The 17,152-nt window shown below is 42.6% G+C and overlaps 1 protein-coding gene across 4 annotated transcripts in view; it reads left to right on the forward strand.

Moving 5' to 3' along the window:
- The first annotated feature begins 19 nt into the window (after nt 1-19).
- LOC117430541 (serine/threonine-protein kinase TAO1) overlaps nt 20-17,152 on the forward strand; it is a 32,493-nt gene continuing 15,360 nt past the window's right edge. Inside the window, exons 1-7 of one of the 4 annotated variants that reach the window (XM_058997944.1) lie at nt 20-626; nt 13,880-14,118; nt 14,426-14,497; nt 14,757-14,858; nt 14,986-15,031; nt 15,750-15,791; nt 16,779-16,875. In XM_058997944.1, the coding sequence (XP_058853927.1) occupies nt 13,987-14,118; nt 14,426-14,497; nt 14,757-14,858; nt 14,986-15,031; nt 15,750-15,791; nt 16,779-16,875 (491 nt within the window). In that variant the 5' untranslated portion in view covers nt 20-626; nt 13,880-13,986. Of the gene's footprint in view, nt 627-5,181; nt 5,199-13,879; nt 14,119-14,425; nt 14,498-14,756; nt 14,859-14,985; nt 15,032-15,749; nt 15,792-16,778; nt 16,876-17,152 lie in introns of those variants that run through there. The other 3 variants (XM_058997946.1, XM_058997945.1, XM_058997947.1) reach the window with 3 other exon arrangements.

The following is a 17,152-nucleotide window of genomic DNA, read 5'->3' on the forward strand; positions in this document are numbered from 1 at the left end:
TTTATTTATTTGAGTGCAGTTTTATAACCCGCACTGTTAGCGCCGGTCTCCCCCTCAGCCCCGCTCCGTCTCGCGATGTTCCCGCCCCGCGGGACTTGGCCGCGCCGCCTGCAGTCAGCGCGCTGCAGCCAGTAGGATTCGGTCAGCGGGAGGGAGCGGAGCTTGGGGCTGTACGGAGAGACGGACGAAGGGCAGAAAACTCACTCAAAAGCACGTTAAAACGACACAGACCCGCCGAATAACACACCCAGAGACAGAGCAGAGCCCCGGGCTGAAGGAAGGGAGTCGCCACGGGTTAGTTTGCGGGTGTTCTACAGAGTGTTTCTCCGTGTTTTTCCCCCCCGTGTTTGTCAGGAGGGAGGAGGTGAATCGTACCGCCGCCATCTTTGGGACTGACTGCTGGAAGGGAGAGAGAGAGAGCGAGCCTGACCCGAGTGGGCTGTCGGGGAGGAGTTTACACACATTAAACATCAATAACGCCTCGCTTTACCAACAATAACACACAATAATCACGTTTGGCGTTAATAAAAACCGCGTTTCGGTTCCCGTCTCTTCCCTTGTATCGTTCAGTTTTGCCTGGATACCGGGGTAACTTTTCTTCCCTTTAACCCTGGCCTCTGGGACGGGTAAGTGTTTCAGTGTTATATAGATGTGTGTTTTTCTGTATATTTATATATTTAAAAAACCCGACACGTCAGTAGTGATAGGTGTAGGGGTTTGGAATGTCATGTTTTCTGCAGCAGTGCCGAGTTTAAAGGACGAGACTGTGGAAACAGTAGATTGTGTATCGCTGTTGCACTTGTTTTTGGTGTGTCCCACATTCCATAATTTTTGGTGCATTGCAACAGCATACAAGCTGCGTGTGTGTGCCTGTTTCCCTCGCATGGATACAATTATTTCAGTCAGGGATATATTTACTTTTTGATAACGAAGTACATAAAAAAAAAAAACTGGCTCAAAAGATTGAAAATGTTTGTGTTTTTGTTTTTTTTAAATAAGCAACCCGCAACAAAAAATCTATATTTTTAAACCACTCCCTCCTTGCCTGCCCCCCGTGTCATGGCAAGGGAATGCTGTTTTTCTCACTATTATTAACATGCAGCAAACTAAAAAGAAGCGTATAGCGTCTGTGTGTGTGAGTGTTTTGATTTTTTGGTACCACGACGCGATGCCCCGCACACCACCCCAGCCCCCCTTCCTTTTATTTGGGAAATCGTCATTCTTGCCCCTCCTAGACCTTGTCATTGAATCTTTGTTAAATAAACGCTTTTGTTTGTTTTTTTAACTCCTACTGGAGTAAGACTGAGCATAACATTGCTTATTATCGGTACACAGTTGTGGCCTGCATGCAGTGGAAATACATACATAACTAGGGACCCTCCTAATAATGTGGCTGGATCTGAAACAGAAGACACACAGCATGGGAAGCATCCCATCCTAACTTCTGATAGCTACTTGCATTCGAATCCCGTGATGACCCATGTGGTCGCGGATTCCACAATACTGTGGGCATCGTTTTGGTGCAGCTACTGTTGGGTCACGGCTTTCTACGTCATGTATGTTCTCGCTTGCTGCTTCTAGTATGTGGGAAAGCGGTGGGTTTTTACATGACTTGAGAAAAAAAAAAATAACACAATACCCCCAGCTGATTGTGCCAGCGGCAAAGTAAATTCAAAGGCCGATGAGCTGGTATTTTATACTGTACTGATGCTAAAAAGGGTTCTTTTCTGTGAAACATTTTTTTGCAATGTCATGCAATCTATAGGTATATTTGACACATACTCATATCAATGTGGCCTATACATCTGGCAGGAGGAGTTGCTTTGGCTCCTGTTGTAATTTATTGTGGACTGCGTTGCCACAGGGCATTGCTGCTGCTTGTCATCATTCTCTTGGGGCGAGTATAGTGACAGACAGAATAGCAATCGCAATTTTAATCTTAACTAAAGTTATTAAAAACGAAAGGAGGATGGATGACCTGACAACCCCACACCACCTCCCTCTTTCCTTCCTTAGAGTAAATCTAGAAACGCCAATGACAGCCACAGTTTATGCCCAGTTACCACCAGGACTGTCTTGGAAAAATCTTGTAAAAATTGCAAAGCACTGAATTGTTGTCCCTGGAGAATGCATATCTCCTGGTCAGAGACTTGGCGGTTGTCTTGCACAAGATGTCTGTCAGTAAATTCTCTTTCCCATTGAAATCGCAGAGAGAGAGGGTGCAGTGGCCTTCAGCCTCAATGATACAGTATGACATCCTAAATAGAGGAGCAGCTCCTGGAATCAAAACTGCTGTTCCAAATTGAAATCAAAACTTCAAACTTTTCTTGTTTGGCGGGGCCGCCTTAGTTAATGACTGACAGACCCAGCTCTTCTTGTAAGTACCCTCATGGCAAAATAGAAATTGACATCGTTTTTCATTTACTGGTAGTTTTGGAGCATTGGGAATGTGGTTTTATTGCCACAGGTATTTTATTGAAAGCATACCATCAAGGTTTTGAAATCTATTTTCTTATCTTGGTGCTAGAAACATACTGCCCCCCCCCCCCCCCCCCCATACTGTTGTAGATGTTCTTGTTATTTGCTTGTTATCAGCTGTGAAATGTGCAGATATTCAAAGAAAAGGCTATAGATGAAAAGTTGCTGCTGCTGAAAAGTTGCTGGTCCTAATATCTTCAGGTGTTGCAGCTAAATCTCATGCCAGTGGTCAAGCTGCTATCCGACCATGTGACCTGCGTCAAAGCCGCTAGAGCGCCACAGTTTATTTAAAGCCCTGTATTTGAAGTATTTGCATATCTTGAATGACTGTTTAAAACAGGTGAAGAACATTGGGACACTAAAGGGGGGAGGGGGGGGGTCTGGTAATGTTAAAGCTAGTAAGAGGTTGGTTTAAACTATTGGTAAGCAAAGCAGTATAATGTGTGTCACTCTATCTGTTATCCCCTCAAGTGAAACATAACCTATGTCTGTTTTAACAAGGAGTGCAACGCAAAACAGGCCTGACCGTTCCCTTTGAAGCTGGACTTGCCAGTTGGAGCATGGCTAAAATCACAAGCTCTGCTCCGGTGTTTTAAGCACTGGGTTTTACAGTTTACTTTTGAATTGAATCTGATTTTCTCTTGATTGTGTTTAATTTGTTTTCTGTCCTGTGTTCTTGTCAGTGGGATGAATACCCTCTGTCTTGACTGTAATAGAAATAGCAATGAACTAATATAACCCTGTAAAGATTTAGGTGAAGACTAAGATAAGCCTTTAAACCGGGATAGTGCTGTACTGTTGAATATTAGCTTGTAATGAAAGGCCCTCTTGCGCAGGAAGAGTAGCGCTCTGGTTGAATAGTGATGCTGACATGCTTTACGCTGTAATTGCCTTTGTGGACCAGCTGCTGGTTTGGATGTGTTGGATAGTTAAAGCAGTGCTAACTGAAGTGTGAAGATCCGTTTTCTTGCCTTCTTTCATAGCACCAGCAATATTATCACTCGTCAGTTGAAGGCGTTTTGGATATCTGTTGCGCTGTGGTTCAAATATTTGCATATCCTGAATAACAAGTGAAGAATAAAAACATTCTGTGAGGGGGGGGGGGGGCTTTCAGCTGGTTTTAAGACGTTAAGACTTTACCTGCAATAGGGGCTGCCTGGGTCATTCAGTTTTGTTTGTCAAATGAGCTGGTTTTACATTCCAGTGAATCCTAAAGGTTTCAATTGTAGTGTCAAACTGTATTGTTTGACCCACTCTTTCACAAACAGACATGATGACATATTCATCAAAAGTTTACAAGTACATTATTTGTATCATATTACCCTCTTTTTATTACTAAACAAACCATCAGCTCCCCTCTACGCAGAATTACATTTGTGGGGGAAAGCAACACTCCGTGTGTGCGTTTTGTCAACTGTACGTAAATCATTATCAAGTGTGTTAAGTGCATGCTCAGTTCTATTTGTATTCAGAATGGGAATTCCTGACATGCAAACAGAGTATTCCCAATACCAGAGCCGTATTTTAGATACGGCTATTCGGAATAGCATTGCTGGAATCACTCAATGGTATTCTGAACTGACCCACCTTCTGTGCCTCCGCTCAGGGCATTACACAGTGATCTCCCCACTGTCACACTCTCACATGTTTGAAACTTGGTTAGTACTTTCTTTAGCACATGTTATTGAGATTATGAGAATCTAGAGATGTATCGAGTAACCTGTGCTTCTCTCTGGGCTTTCTTGCACCTTGCTATGATTTTTTTTTTCTCCTAAAACCAGTGATGTTCCCAAGCAAATTACTTAAATTAGGAACTACAAATTCTATGTCGGCAAGGGTCACCTTGATTATACTCTGCCCCTCTCTTATCCTGTCTAGCTTCCTGTTAAGTGGCAGCATCACTAAATATTTTCTTGACTTAGTATTGGTTAATTGACTGATTTATTGTCCATTTTAGTCGAATGGTAGTTTTCAGGTTGTACTGAGCTCCCAAGTGTCTGGCCATGTCCTTTGGAGTAGTTTATTGTGCAACTGCTACAGGAAGCTAGGTTTTAATTTGACCGGCTTATCTGGGGAAGTCCGCTTCCTGCATTAACAGTACACTGTGTGGCATCTCTTTTATTCCATAACGACGCAGGAGCCGCGCTGGTTCACTGTGAATTGCTGTGTTCAGGACATTCTCAAACATGAGGGCCTCAGCAGGGATCGATTCTCGTGCCTTGAGCAGGAAAGCAAGATTGAAAGTTATTACAGTCTGGGTTATTAAGTCATTCGGATGCTTTTTAACCCTTAACCTTGTTGTCGTTTTGTATTCTGCATCATCTTAGTTTTGGATTTCCCTGGTGTAGAATTACACATCCTCCACTCTGGCATGCTTAGAACTGTGAACTGCCAAAGCATGTGATCTTAGCGGGAATTATTCTTCTTTTGAGGGCAATCTAGCAGTGTTGCTACCGTAGCTAAAAGTGGCCAGACATTAGTGTATATGCAAATAGTTTACATTTCTCCTTACTACTACATGCTTTTCCTCCAGTTAAAAATAAAATAAAATAAATCAATTTCTGTGAATCCTGTCTTATCTGTCACAGTTTCTCTGTTAATTGATTTCAGGCTAAAGCACTCTGAAGTCAGCCTGTTGGAAGTACAGTGTTTGTTGTGCTCTTATCCAGTTGTCTTCTCTGAAAATGGGGCTGCAACATCTGCGTGACAGATGTGTTTGAGTAAGTACACTGCAGTATCTCAATGCAAACAACTCGCCACCTGGTAAGCAAATAGCCTGGTACGTTTTTTGCTGCCTTGCTCCTGACCCTCTTCCCGAAGTGAGATTTGTGAGTTTTGTTTTACAATATTATGAGGAGGTGGAGGTGGAGGTGGAGGGGGTGGGCGGTGGTGTTTAAGCACTTTTTAAATTATGACCTGTTCCTGACAACATCACCGAACTGAAATATCGCAACATGGAATAATGGAGTGAATTAAAATAGAAGAAAAATAAAATAACATGCAGGAGTAACTGCTGATTTTGAAGAGGGTACGAGAAGCTAGCACTGTAGTGGTTGTTAAGTTAATGACGTAACTCCTGTCTGGTACTGCAGTGGTAGGATGTTGTTGCCTTGGCGACAGTCTGCAAAGTTATGACATCATGCTGAGCAAGAACCTGAACTATAAATGGCTTTTCTCCAGGGGAGAGACTGCCATCACTTGAGGCTGAGTTCTATATTTATACCAGGCAGCAGTGACAGCACTGAGCTAACCCTCGCGGTCCTTCATCTGCTAGCCCCGTCTCCTATCTCCTCCTAGTGTAGTGCTTCGACCCACTCCGGTCCTGTATCTAACTAGTTCAGAATGGGCAGTGCCGGACCAAGAGGGTTAATATGTGTAATAAATTAATTTACTACTTTAGTATCTGGATGCAAGAACATGGTTGAAACAAAGACCTTCGCTGGAAGCGCCAACTTCACCTACACCTGATTTTCCCTGGCTAAAACTATACCTTTTATCAGGTAGGCAAAAGTTTGGGTAAATGCCTCTTAGTGATGCATTGAGTTCTAGCTAGAAAGCCGAGAAAGTTTCTGTGTTCTAGTTTTACCTCCTGGGCAGGGGTTGGGTGTAGGCTGTATTTTGTTTAAACTATAAGAAAGTCAAGTAGTGCGCCAATGTTTGACCACGTGTCTTAGTTTCCATTAGTTGTACCTCAGTTTATGGGAAGTGTTGTAAAGATGTGGATGTACTGCCTCACCTTGTCTGCCTGAGACTCACAGTAGCTGTGGGGGTGGTTAACTCCGGTCCTGGAGAGCCATGCTATGTGTTATAGTTATAATTAATGGAACTATTCACTTAAAATCATTAAGGACCTGGCTGGAAGAAAGACCTGGGTAGGAAGGGCTAAGGTTTGCCTTCTCCTGTGTAGAATGTAATGAAACTTTATTTAGCAACTCAACTCCACTCTTTTGAACGCTGATTATCCTGAATTCATCTTGTTGAGTCAAATGGTTCTAAAATTGTGCTATTAATTTGCAGCCTACCCTGCCTCCTGCCTGCAGTTTAAGTACAGGCTGTCAGTGGCCCGTTCTGTCAGTCAGGGCTCACTGGAGCAGCTCTCCAACTCCCACTCCCACCCAACTCTGCAATCTGCCTCTAATTTTAGCTTCCATAGTGCAGTGCAAAGCTGGAGGCGGCTTCCAGGCAGGTTTAGGAAAAGTACAGCTTTTGAGATTTTGAAATCCACGTCCCTGTTCTTTATTAGTTTTAGTACCTTGCCTTTGTGCTGCATGATCATAATCCAGTTAAGAGAACTTGTTTTTATAAAGCTAAACAATAAGGTGGTCAGGGTAGTGCAGTTGGTTGATTTACTGTAAAACCTTCTTCCTTATTAAACCTTTCATGTTTCTGAGCTTTACAGCTGACCACTGTCTCTTCCGGCCCCCACATACAAGGCAGCTTCTTGACAGCTGGCTGTCTGCAGTAGGATGGGAGCAACTGTTTACCCCGCTGCAGGATGCTGGTCTGTAGCAAAGCTACCAGCTGCCTGGCTTAAGAGATAATGACCATTTGATTCACTCTGAAACAGGCTGCAGCCCTACATGCAGTATGAGATTTGAAGCTTTAGGATAGAGGTGTCAAGTTTTTTAAAAGGTTTACTTTAATCCTACAAAATGAAGTGAAAGTGTAGTGCTGAGGAACAAGCTCTGTGTGCTTCAAAGACCTTTCCTAGCAGCCCTGTGTTCAAAGCCCTAGAGACCTGTTTCACGCCCTCCTCTCTCCTACACTGACTCACCTCACAGGCAGACGGGCTCCTAGCGCAGCAGGCTGACTCATACAGTCTGGGGGATCATTGATGATGAGGGACTGCAGTACTTCTCATCTGAATAGGCTGGAGAGTGGAAGCTAGCAGGTTTGACACCTGACCTGGCTGGCTCAGAGCATCTGGTTTTGAGTATCTCAGTGGTTAGAGCATGGGGCTGCTGTGTGAAAGGTATTGGGGTTGAATCTGTTAGTGTGCTGGACTGCAGTGTGAAATGTAGTAGGTTGGAGTAGCTCAGTGGTTAGAGCATGGGGCTGCTGTGTGAAAGGTTGGAGTTGAGTAGATCAGCTGATGGTGTTATGCTGCAGTGTTTAAGAGCATTTTATACAAAACTTTTGTTATTGTAATAAATAAAATAAAACATCTAGGAACTGGCAAGTCAAAGCATGTTCTGTCCAGGACTGCAGTAGTCATGTGTCCTCTTGCAGCACTTCCCTAAAATTACTCAAGATACTACAGTGGATAACAATACCACTGTTGGGGTCTGGTTATATGAGTCACTTTGTGCAGATTGTACTGCAGACAGTCATGTGCATATCATCATCTGAGGATCAACAGGCTGAGTTAACCCATGAAACTCACAGAGCATTTACAAACATCTGAATGAATAAGTAAACAGAGTACAGAAATATAATGTTTGTCTAGATATGCTAAAAGTGAGCGTCATCTTGTGGTTTTTGGAAATACATATTTTTCTTATTAGTCAAATAAAAGATATTAATTGGCACTTTCCTGTCTTGGACCAATACCAAAATACATGTTGGATAAATGCACTTTATTTTAATGCTTGTGGTAATGATAAAGACCTAGTGGTAAACTTGTGTTCCTCCTGGCTTAAGAGATAATGGCCATTTGATTCACTCTGAAACAGGCTGCAGCCCTACATGCAATATGAGATTTGAAGCTTTAGGATAGAGGTGTCAAGTTTTTTAAAAGTTCCTAGTGGTAAATTTGCGTTCCTCCTGTATTCTGTCTCTGTGTCTCCGTTCCCCCGCTCCCTTCTCTTTTCTGTCAGCTGTTCCTGACCCTGCCCTGCAGCCCTCGTGATGCCGCAGTGTTTAAGACAGCGTGTAAATCAAACTGCATAAACCCTGGCAGCAGCGCGGTGCATCAATCACAAACATGTCCCTGTGCAGGTTTAGTCATGCTGAAACAGAGAAGCAGCAGCCTCAAGGTGTTTCCCACAGCCATTTACAGAAAGGTTTTTCGTTTGTTGTTTACATAGAAAGTTGTTATTGTATAAGCCCATGTAGTCAATATCAGCTCTAGTGCTGTTACCTGGGAAATGTTTGCAGTACAACAAGCAAGCTGGGTAAGTTTTAAGGAACTGCTGTAATGTAGTACTGTCTAAATCAGGGGTCTCCAAGCCTGGTCCTGAAGGGCCGCTGTCCCTCCTGGTTTTTGTTCCAGCTGTACCCTAAATTACTTAATTGTACCAATTAAGCTTCCAATAAGCACTTAATTGGTCCAATTAAGTAATTTAGGGTACAGTTGGAACAAAAACCAGGAGGGACACCAGCCCTCCAGGACCAGGATTGGATACCCCTGATCGAAATGATCAGTCTATACCAGGGGTGTTCAATCACAGTTCTGGTGGGCCATTCCACTCCAGGAAGAGTTCAGATGATATAATGAACTACTTCAGGGTCTGGATGGAGGTTTACTTGGTTCAGTTAAACACTATAGAACAGGGTTGGAATAAAGACCAGGACTGGAAGAGCCAGCTTTGGCCTCCCCTGGTCTATACTATCTAGAGCGAAACTTTCCAAGGAATTAAACTGTAGCAATATGAGCCCCCTGCATTCACTTGCTCCGCTGGGGATGGGGTTTTGTTTGTTTCCTTATTTGTTCCTTCCTGTCAGTACTGACCTTCGTGACTCCTTTTTGTGCGAGGCAGGCTACGGCAGTGAAATGGAAACCCACCCTTTTAAACTGAACGTTCCTTCAATGGAGAATGTCTTTCATTTAAGTTTGGGACAATAGTCGATTTACAGGCCTGTTTGTAATATCTGGGAAACTGAACATCTGTATCGTCCTTATCTTTAGGACATGAACCTTAACAAATGCTGACAGTCTGTGCAGTTCTCCTATTCACAAACCCACTATTTATTTTGGTTCTTTGGGGAACACTAGCAGAAAGTAGCATACGTACATTTTAAACACAGATTATTAAAAAGACAAACAACCAAATATAGTAGCATTTACTCCCATGCAAAGTTCACTCCATGTTCTATTAAAGAAATGGAAATGTTGCAGAACTTGCAAGAAGCACTGAGTTCAGTTATGTCTTGCATATCCATTTAGTCCTGTTTTTAATTTTTAATTATTCCATTTTAAAATCCAGTGAAGGGAATAAGTCGCTCTGTATCTAGAGAGACAGTTATTATCCATTTGTGATTAACTGTCGTTATGCCATTCTTTACCGCCAGTTATTGAGTGTCAGAATCCGGAGATATTTAAATGACCATGTCAATATGTAGGCTATGTACTGAATGGTGTGTACGGTAGGGTATGGGGTGGTCCTACCTTTTCATTGTACTGGTAACTGCAATTTTGTATTTACAGTGACGTTACTAGCAAGCATGCTGTTTAAAATGACCGTTTTGTGTTTTTCATGTTAGGTGTGCATTTAGAGTAAATGCAGAGTGAATTCAGCTCGGTGTTGTCTTGTATTTGGGGGCTGGTCTGGTCTTGGGAGGCGAGCACTGCAGTTGTACTGAAGCAGAGTGGAGTCAGTCGGTGCTGTGGTTCTCTGTTCACTCGTTCTCTCTCCACATTCTCCTTATCTCCCTCCCTCTGGCTGGGCTTGGCAGCCAGCTTGAAAACATTTCTCCTGACTCGCCAGCAAACTTCACTACCTTACTACGGAAGGGAAAAGGGCTCGGGCAACAATAAAAGCTAGATGTTTCAGAACTCCTATTCATTCTTTTGTTAGGATTGATTGATTGATTGATTGATTGATTTATGTTATCCTGAACTATTTTAGGAAGCACTGTTTCAAGGGAGACCAGCCGGGGAATCTCCTGGGATTGTGTTACATGGAAATGAGGCACTAGAGGTGTGTTGGAGAGCTGTTTGGCATTCAGCCCCTCTTGTAATAGTCAGCGTGTCTGTCAACCAGCAGCGAGAGCCACGTGCAGCTGTGTGTGTGTTTACTGGAGGGCTGCATGTTGCTTTATTTCACAATCACCTCTTCTCTTGCAAGCAGTTAGACTGCACTGAGATAACCAATGTAACAGGGCAGAGGCTGGGCACGAACCAGTGACCCTGCGCACTGCAAGCGAGCATTTGAAGCACAATACAGAAGGCTGGCTCATCAGTATGTGTGGATTTTAGAGCTTTTAACCTCATCTCATCTCACCAACAAGGTACATGACATCATCTGTAACGGCAGAGTATCACACAACACTGCCCGTTACACTAACAGTGAAGAGAGTTTTAAGATTGGCTGTTCCAGTTTGAATTTGGGTAAGAACAGTAAATGCTGATCTTATAAAGTACAAGTCAAAAGTGTACTTTTAACACTGAGCACATACAGTAATTCAGTCGGCCAACAGCCATATACGCTCAAAACCTAAATGCTTAGCCTAGTTATTGCATGTCAATTTAATCCGGAGTTTACATACTGGATACTTCCTATACACTAGTGTCTATTTTAAAGATCTAAACCGAGGCAGATCTCAATACTCCACGCCCTAAAAGGTGTGCTTTTATTACTCTATTTGTATTATCTTAATACAAAAACCCACATGCAGTCGTCTTGTTTTGCTGTGCAACCAGTGTGCAGTGTCATTGAAATGGAAGGGTGTTGTGTCTGCATTGGCATCCTGTTGCTGCTGTATACAGTCCCACACAGTCGCTCTCACTCTCCTACACTTGCACCTGACACCTGTTGTTGTAGCTGCTGCTCCGCTTCTGCTCACCCACCTGCTGCTGTAAAGTGGAAATCCAGGGATTTACTGCTGAAGAAAATCTAAATGCACGGCGAGCATGTATTCTTTCACTCCTGGACTCCCCCTCTCCGTGTTCTGGCTGCTTCTATGGGTAATCCCCCCCTCTTTGTTTCTATTTCTCTTTCTCTCCTCTCCCACACTTTCTCGCAGTGTTTTTCTTGTGACCTCTAAAGCTGCACTCCACTTCTTGTCCCTCTCTCCACTCCCCTGCTTCTCCATCTCTGTTTTGGCTACAGCCCCAGTAAGGCACCAGCGCACTTCCTTTATCTTTGAGTTCCTGCCCAATATTTCTCTCTCTTGCACTCTCTCACACTGGGGGTGGGGCGGAGGATTCAATTAACTTTTAAATTAGCGCATTACACAGAGACTGCAGAGAGTTTTTTCAATCAGAACAGAATCAATCATCATCAATACGAGGGACTTCAACGCATCAGACCTGAACCGATGACCTCTGCGGATTGTGATTAAATCGGCTCATAGTAAGACTTGCAATGGCTCAGTGCTGTGGTATCTTCAGTTTAATCCTTATGCTATTTAAAAAAAAAAAGAAAAAGATAAAAGCAGCAGACAAACATGATGACGTGGTACATTTTTGGTGCTTGTTGTCAGTCTCTGGAATCCAAAAGATTTGTATCCTGGAGTTTTTTAAAATGTATTTTTAAATCTAAGCTGCTTCCAACCCAGGTGTACCCCCTTTTCTCATGGACAGTCTGTTTTTGCTGTCTGCAACACTGCTGTTCAGAACTAATGCCTACACTAGTGCTGCCAAGGACCACGTGCCAATTTCATTAGAACAATGTAAGATTATTGAAACAAAGCCAGCCGTGTTTAACGAGTGTGTATCGAGCCGTGTCTGCATGGAAGTTGCAATATTTGTGTTAGTTTTCACGTATAGTAGGTAGTGTGCAGTTGTGGTTTTCTAGGACTTTTTGGCAGCCAGGGCTTGCAATTGTAGGACTGTTTTGTAATGCTGTAATCTTAATTTATTGCATTTTGAATGGTATTTTTAGTGTGCGAGTCATTAAGCCTCCAGTTTCTTTGAGATACTTAATTCCACTATTTATTTTTTTAACCATAACTTTTAAACATTCGTTCATTCAAAACCTTTGAGGAATAAGTATCCAAATGTTTAGTTAAACTCTCTCTTTCTTTGTATTTCTTTCTTTCCACTTCTTTCCAATTGTCTTGCTCCTTGTTTCTTTCCCAAAGCCTGTCACATGTGACCCTCCCCACCCCACCCCCTCTCATGAACAGATGCACAGAGCCGTGCCTGTCGGGAGGGTTACAGTTGCCTCTGCTGTAGACAATGTCCTTTTTGTGGGACCCTGCCAGAGCAGCAGCATGAGATCATCCCTGGTCCTCCCAGAGCATTCCTTCAGCACAGCACAGAGCTGCCAGGGCAGGGGCCTGTTCTCTTGTGAGCTCACTGGCTGGAATAGCTTAGCAAGAGTAGCCTCCCTTTGCCCTGCCTAGCACTGCTGCTGCTGCAGGAGCCATTGTCTATTGTGTGTGTCTGTGTGACTGCAGCTAAAGCACAACACTTGTTGCATTATGTTGTGTTTTCACTGTCGAACCCACCCATCCAGACCTGTTTTTGTATTTTGTTTGGTTTTTTTTGGATTCGTAATTAGTGCTGGGACAAACCATTGCGTACATCAAGAATAAAATCAAACACTAGAACAGGAGCAAACTTTTTTTTTGTTTGTTTTGGTTATTTTTGTTTCAAAATTCAAACCAAGATTGAGGAATTATTTTAATGATGTAGCTGAAAATAATGTAGAAAAGAAATCCCTTGTTATATAAACCTGATAGTTCGTGAAGTTACAAAGAACAGAAACTCTGTTCCATTCAGTAGAATACAGGATACTCTGTTTATTTCAGGAGTTTCCTGCATCTTTTTGGTATAATCGTTTATTAATTGTTATATGAATGTTGTCACCTCTCAGTACATTTCAAGCAGTGTTTGTCTAAAGATTAACTACTTTGTTTTTAAGCTTCCCTGGCTTGCATTTTGAACGTCAAAAGAATTAATTTGTCATGCTTTAGGAATCCAATTTGAAAGCAGAAATGAAAGTGGTCTTGAATTCATATTTTCTGGAGTAGCTTTGACTAGGCAGTGAGAAGTTTAAGCGGCTGCACAGCCGCAGCCTCACAGCACCCTCTTGTTTTCCCCTCTCGACGGTCGCGCCTTCCTTCCTGATTTCAGCTTTTCCTGAAGTTGCAGGATTCTGTCTGGGAGCTGATTTCCACAAGCACAGAGCAAGAGAGTGACATTGTATACTTATTGAGAGTTGTTTTGTTCATTTGTTTTAAAATTACTTTGACAGGGGCTTTCAATTGGGGGGTACTTCTACAGCGAACAGATTTGGTAAAGTTTTCTTTATACACAATGCAATGGGATGAATAAGTGATGTGCAAGTGGTACCCTTTGATTTAAAACAGGGTTTGCTGGAATGTTTGGGGGTTGTGGGGGGAGGGGGTTGCTGTGACTGCACAAAATCACATGGTGGCCACATTTGAGAAACACTGTTCTATGTTCCTGAAACTTTTAAGAGGATGATGCTATTTGTTTTCTGTTGTAACTTTTTGTCGTCCCGCCCCCCCCCCCCCATGCTGTTGCTTACATCTCCTCTCTCTCTCCTATCAGGTGCCCATGCTGAAGAGGCCTCGCTCCTGCAGATGAGCCAGCGGTTGGGGTGGCAGCGCAGTCGCACACCCAGATAGCTGTGCTCTGCCAGGCAGGGAGGAGGGAGGATGCCGTCCACCAGCCGAGCAGGGAGCCTCAAGGACCCCGATATCTCAGAGCTATTCTTCAAGGAGGATCCCGAGAAACTCTTCACAGACCTGCGGGAGATCGGCCATGGCAGCTTCGGGGCCGTCTACTTTGTATGTTCATCTCTCTGTACATCTGTGTGTGTGTGTGTGTGTGCGCAACTCTCCAGAGCCAGATTTAAAGCTTTTATACCAGCTTGTTACAGATTATGCCTCTGTGTATCCATGTTTGCATAGTATGTGCATTCTTTTACTATTGAAGGTGTATTTGCCTCGACAAACGTTCTGTTTTCAAATTCATACTATGATTCTGAGTTTTGTTGATCTTGGTGTGTAGGCTCATTGTTTGACTTTCTATTTTACTTTTTTTTTTTTTTTTTTTAATGTAAAATTTTTCCTTTTCTCTCCGTTTCCTCAACAGGCACGCGACGTGCGCACTACGGAGGTGGTGGCTATCAAGAAGATGTCCTACAGTGGCAAGCAGTCCAATGAGGCGAGTTTCACAGATTGTAGCCCCGAATAATCAAGAGTAAATGGGGATGGGAGAAACAAAGAATACTTAAAAAAAAAAAAAAAAAAAAAAAAAAAAAAGCATGGCTAGTGGGCCGGTGGGTTTTGAATCTGACAAAGTGAAAAAAAGTGGTTTGGGGTTCTCAGCCTTGTCTACTGTGGATGGAGTTGAATTATGAATTAAAGTGGATGAAGTGAAATAAACTGCTGTCCTGATGGTGCCTGTGTTTTTATATTTACAGAAATGGCAAGACATAATCAAAGAAGTGAAGTTTCTGCAGAGGATACAACACCCCAACAGTATAGAATACAAAGGCTGCTATCTGCGGGAACACACGGCATGGGTAAGGCATGGGCGGGTTTGAGTGAGAGAGCAGGGCCGGTCAGAGGTGTGCAGGGTGCATGGCTGGGGAGGCAGCGTGGGCGGTGCGTATTGGTTTGTGATCTCCGTGTCTCTCTTTCCTATTGCAGCTTGTGATGGAGTACTGTTTGGGGTCCGCTTCAGACCTGCTGGAGGGTAAGCTTATTTCTTGCTTTTCTGTTTTCGAAAACATAATCGCAGGCCATTGTAAGGGGGGGTACATTTGATGAAAGCAAGACATTAATTGCTGGTGAAAGGCGAGGGACTAGCGGTGTGGGCAGAGGTTGACGGAAGCTTCCTCATAAAGCAACTCCAATAGACCAAAATATGTAGGAGGTCCTTTTGAAGTGTGCTACAGTCGGTTCAACATAAATTGACCCGTGCTTGAGGGTGGACAGTAAGCCTAAGCTAGGGTTCATTTCGAAGCAGTCATCGTAAACATAGAAAAGCTAGATCTGAGTAGTGTTACAAATGATTTTGTATTATTATCACACAATCTTGCTGCAAAAAATTTATAGATGTCCTTTGGTCACAAACCTCCTGCTGAAAAAGTGGCATTACCTGTCAAATCCATTTGCAGAGGGAAAGTCGTTGTTTTTGGAGTTTGGTATAAAAACAAATACGTCAAATTGCAGTGGCAAATTTTTGCTCACTGCAAGTTTAAAAAAAAACAAAAAACACCATACATCTAATTTGTACCGTTGTTATTGCAACAAGAGAGTGACAGTTATACAGAAATATTCATACAAGCTTCAACTAGTAGAGGAACAAATTGAAAATATCATGTAAATTCTGACACTCACTCGGTCAAGTGATGCGTGTACTGACAGCGATGAAAACATAGATGGAAACCCGATTTTGATATCTTTTCCAGCAACTTCAATAGCACTGAATGCCCGAAACGGGAGCCAAACAGGTAAGTTAATAAACTTAATTCATTTTCACAGATTAAAAAAAATATATATATATAATCACAATAAAATGTTGTTTTATATTTATACATACTGGTCAGATTACTGGTATAGATTACTGGCCAGCAAAAGTAACTCTGCAGGTACAGATGGGATAGGTTATTGATCTTGTTACAGTGAAGCGAGAAACAAGACCTTTTTGGCATAAGCATTTTAAAAAGTTTACACCAGTCCTTTCTGTTACCTTATCCCTTCTGCTGGTCTGGCAGACCAGTGTAGTATTTCTCTGTAGTTATATTTTACTCTTGCGTAATCAAGTCCAGAATATGATTTTAGGACATTACTTTTGTAGGACTGTATGCTTTAAAAGCTGTGCTCTCCCTTGCGGACAGTGCAAGAATAACATAACATAATTTCCCAATATCGGCAATATTCATAATTGAAGTGAAATTTCATAAAAACAGAATACGCATATTGGCCAGCAACCCACGTGCCCCCACCCCCCAAAAAATGTTACAAAGTTTGAGTGCATCTTTTGGTTCAATTTATGTTGACCGAGTTATATGTCTAGTGTGCTACAGTTTAAACAGTCTAAAAATGCACACTCCACTAGAACACAGGCAATAAGGGTCCTCTCAATACAGTCTATATTTTGGTCTATACCAATATGTTTCTCTGCCATTCAGTCCTGGCCTGGGTTGTGCTGAATTGTGGTGGTTTTGTTATGCTGTGTAAGTAAAACTTAGCAGAAACTAAATCCGCAAGCTTCACCTTGTCAGTGGGATGTTCCCACTGATGAATGCATTTGCAGAAACATTTGTCTGCATGTCTTAGTTTCTTTTTAAGTTTTACCTCTGAACTTCTGATGGGAGTGTTTGGAGTTAGCCATGTGGAGACCATTTTAGTGGCTCCATCATGCTGGTTTAAAAAAAAAAAAAAAAATTGACATGTGTTTTCCCTTTCCTTGTCTCTCTTTTTTTTTTTTTTTTTAGTTCACAAAAAACCTCTGCAGGAAGTGGAAATAGCAGCCATAACCCATGGTGCTTTGCAGGGATTAGCCTACCTTCATTCCCACAACATGATTCACAGGTGAGTGCTGTGTGAAAGACCATCCCGGAGCAGAGGGCAGTCTCAGACACTGACGCCAAGGTTTTGTGCAGGAGTGTATTACTCAGAGAAACTATGAATGAACAGCCAGATCAACACCATGCATATGCTGTGTAACGCATGTTTGCTTGATGGTGTTTTTTGTAACGATGACAGTACAGTGGTGGTGATGATTTAACCAAATGTAACGTTTTGTATTATTTCAGTAGTTTTGGCGCATTAGTAAACTGTTATAGCTGTACACATTGGGAAACGTATG

Source organism: Acipenser ruthenus, chromosome 24 (genome assembly GCF_902713425.1).
Source record: "Acipenser ruthenus chromosome 24, fAciRut3.2 maternal haplotype, whole genome shotgun sequence".
In the NCBI taxonomy this organism is placed as follows: Eukaryota; Metazoa; Chordata; class Actinopteri; order Acipenseriformes; family Acipenseridae; genus Acipenser; species Acipenser ruthenus.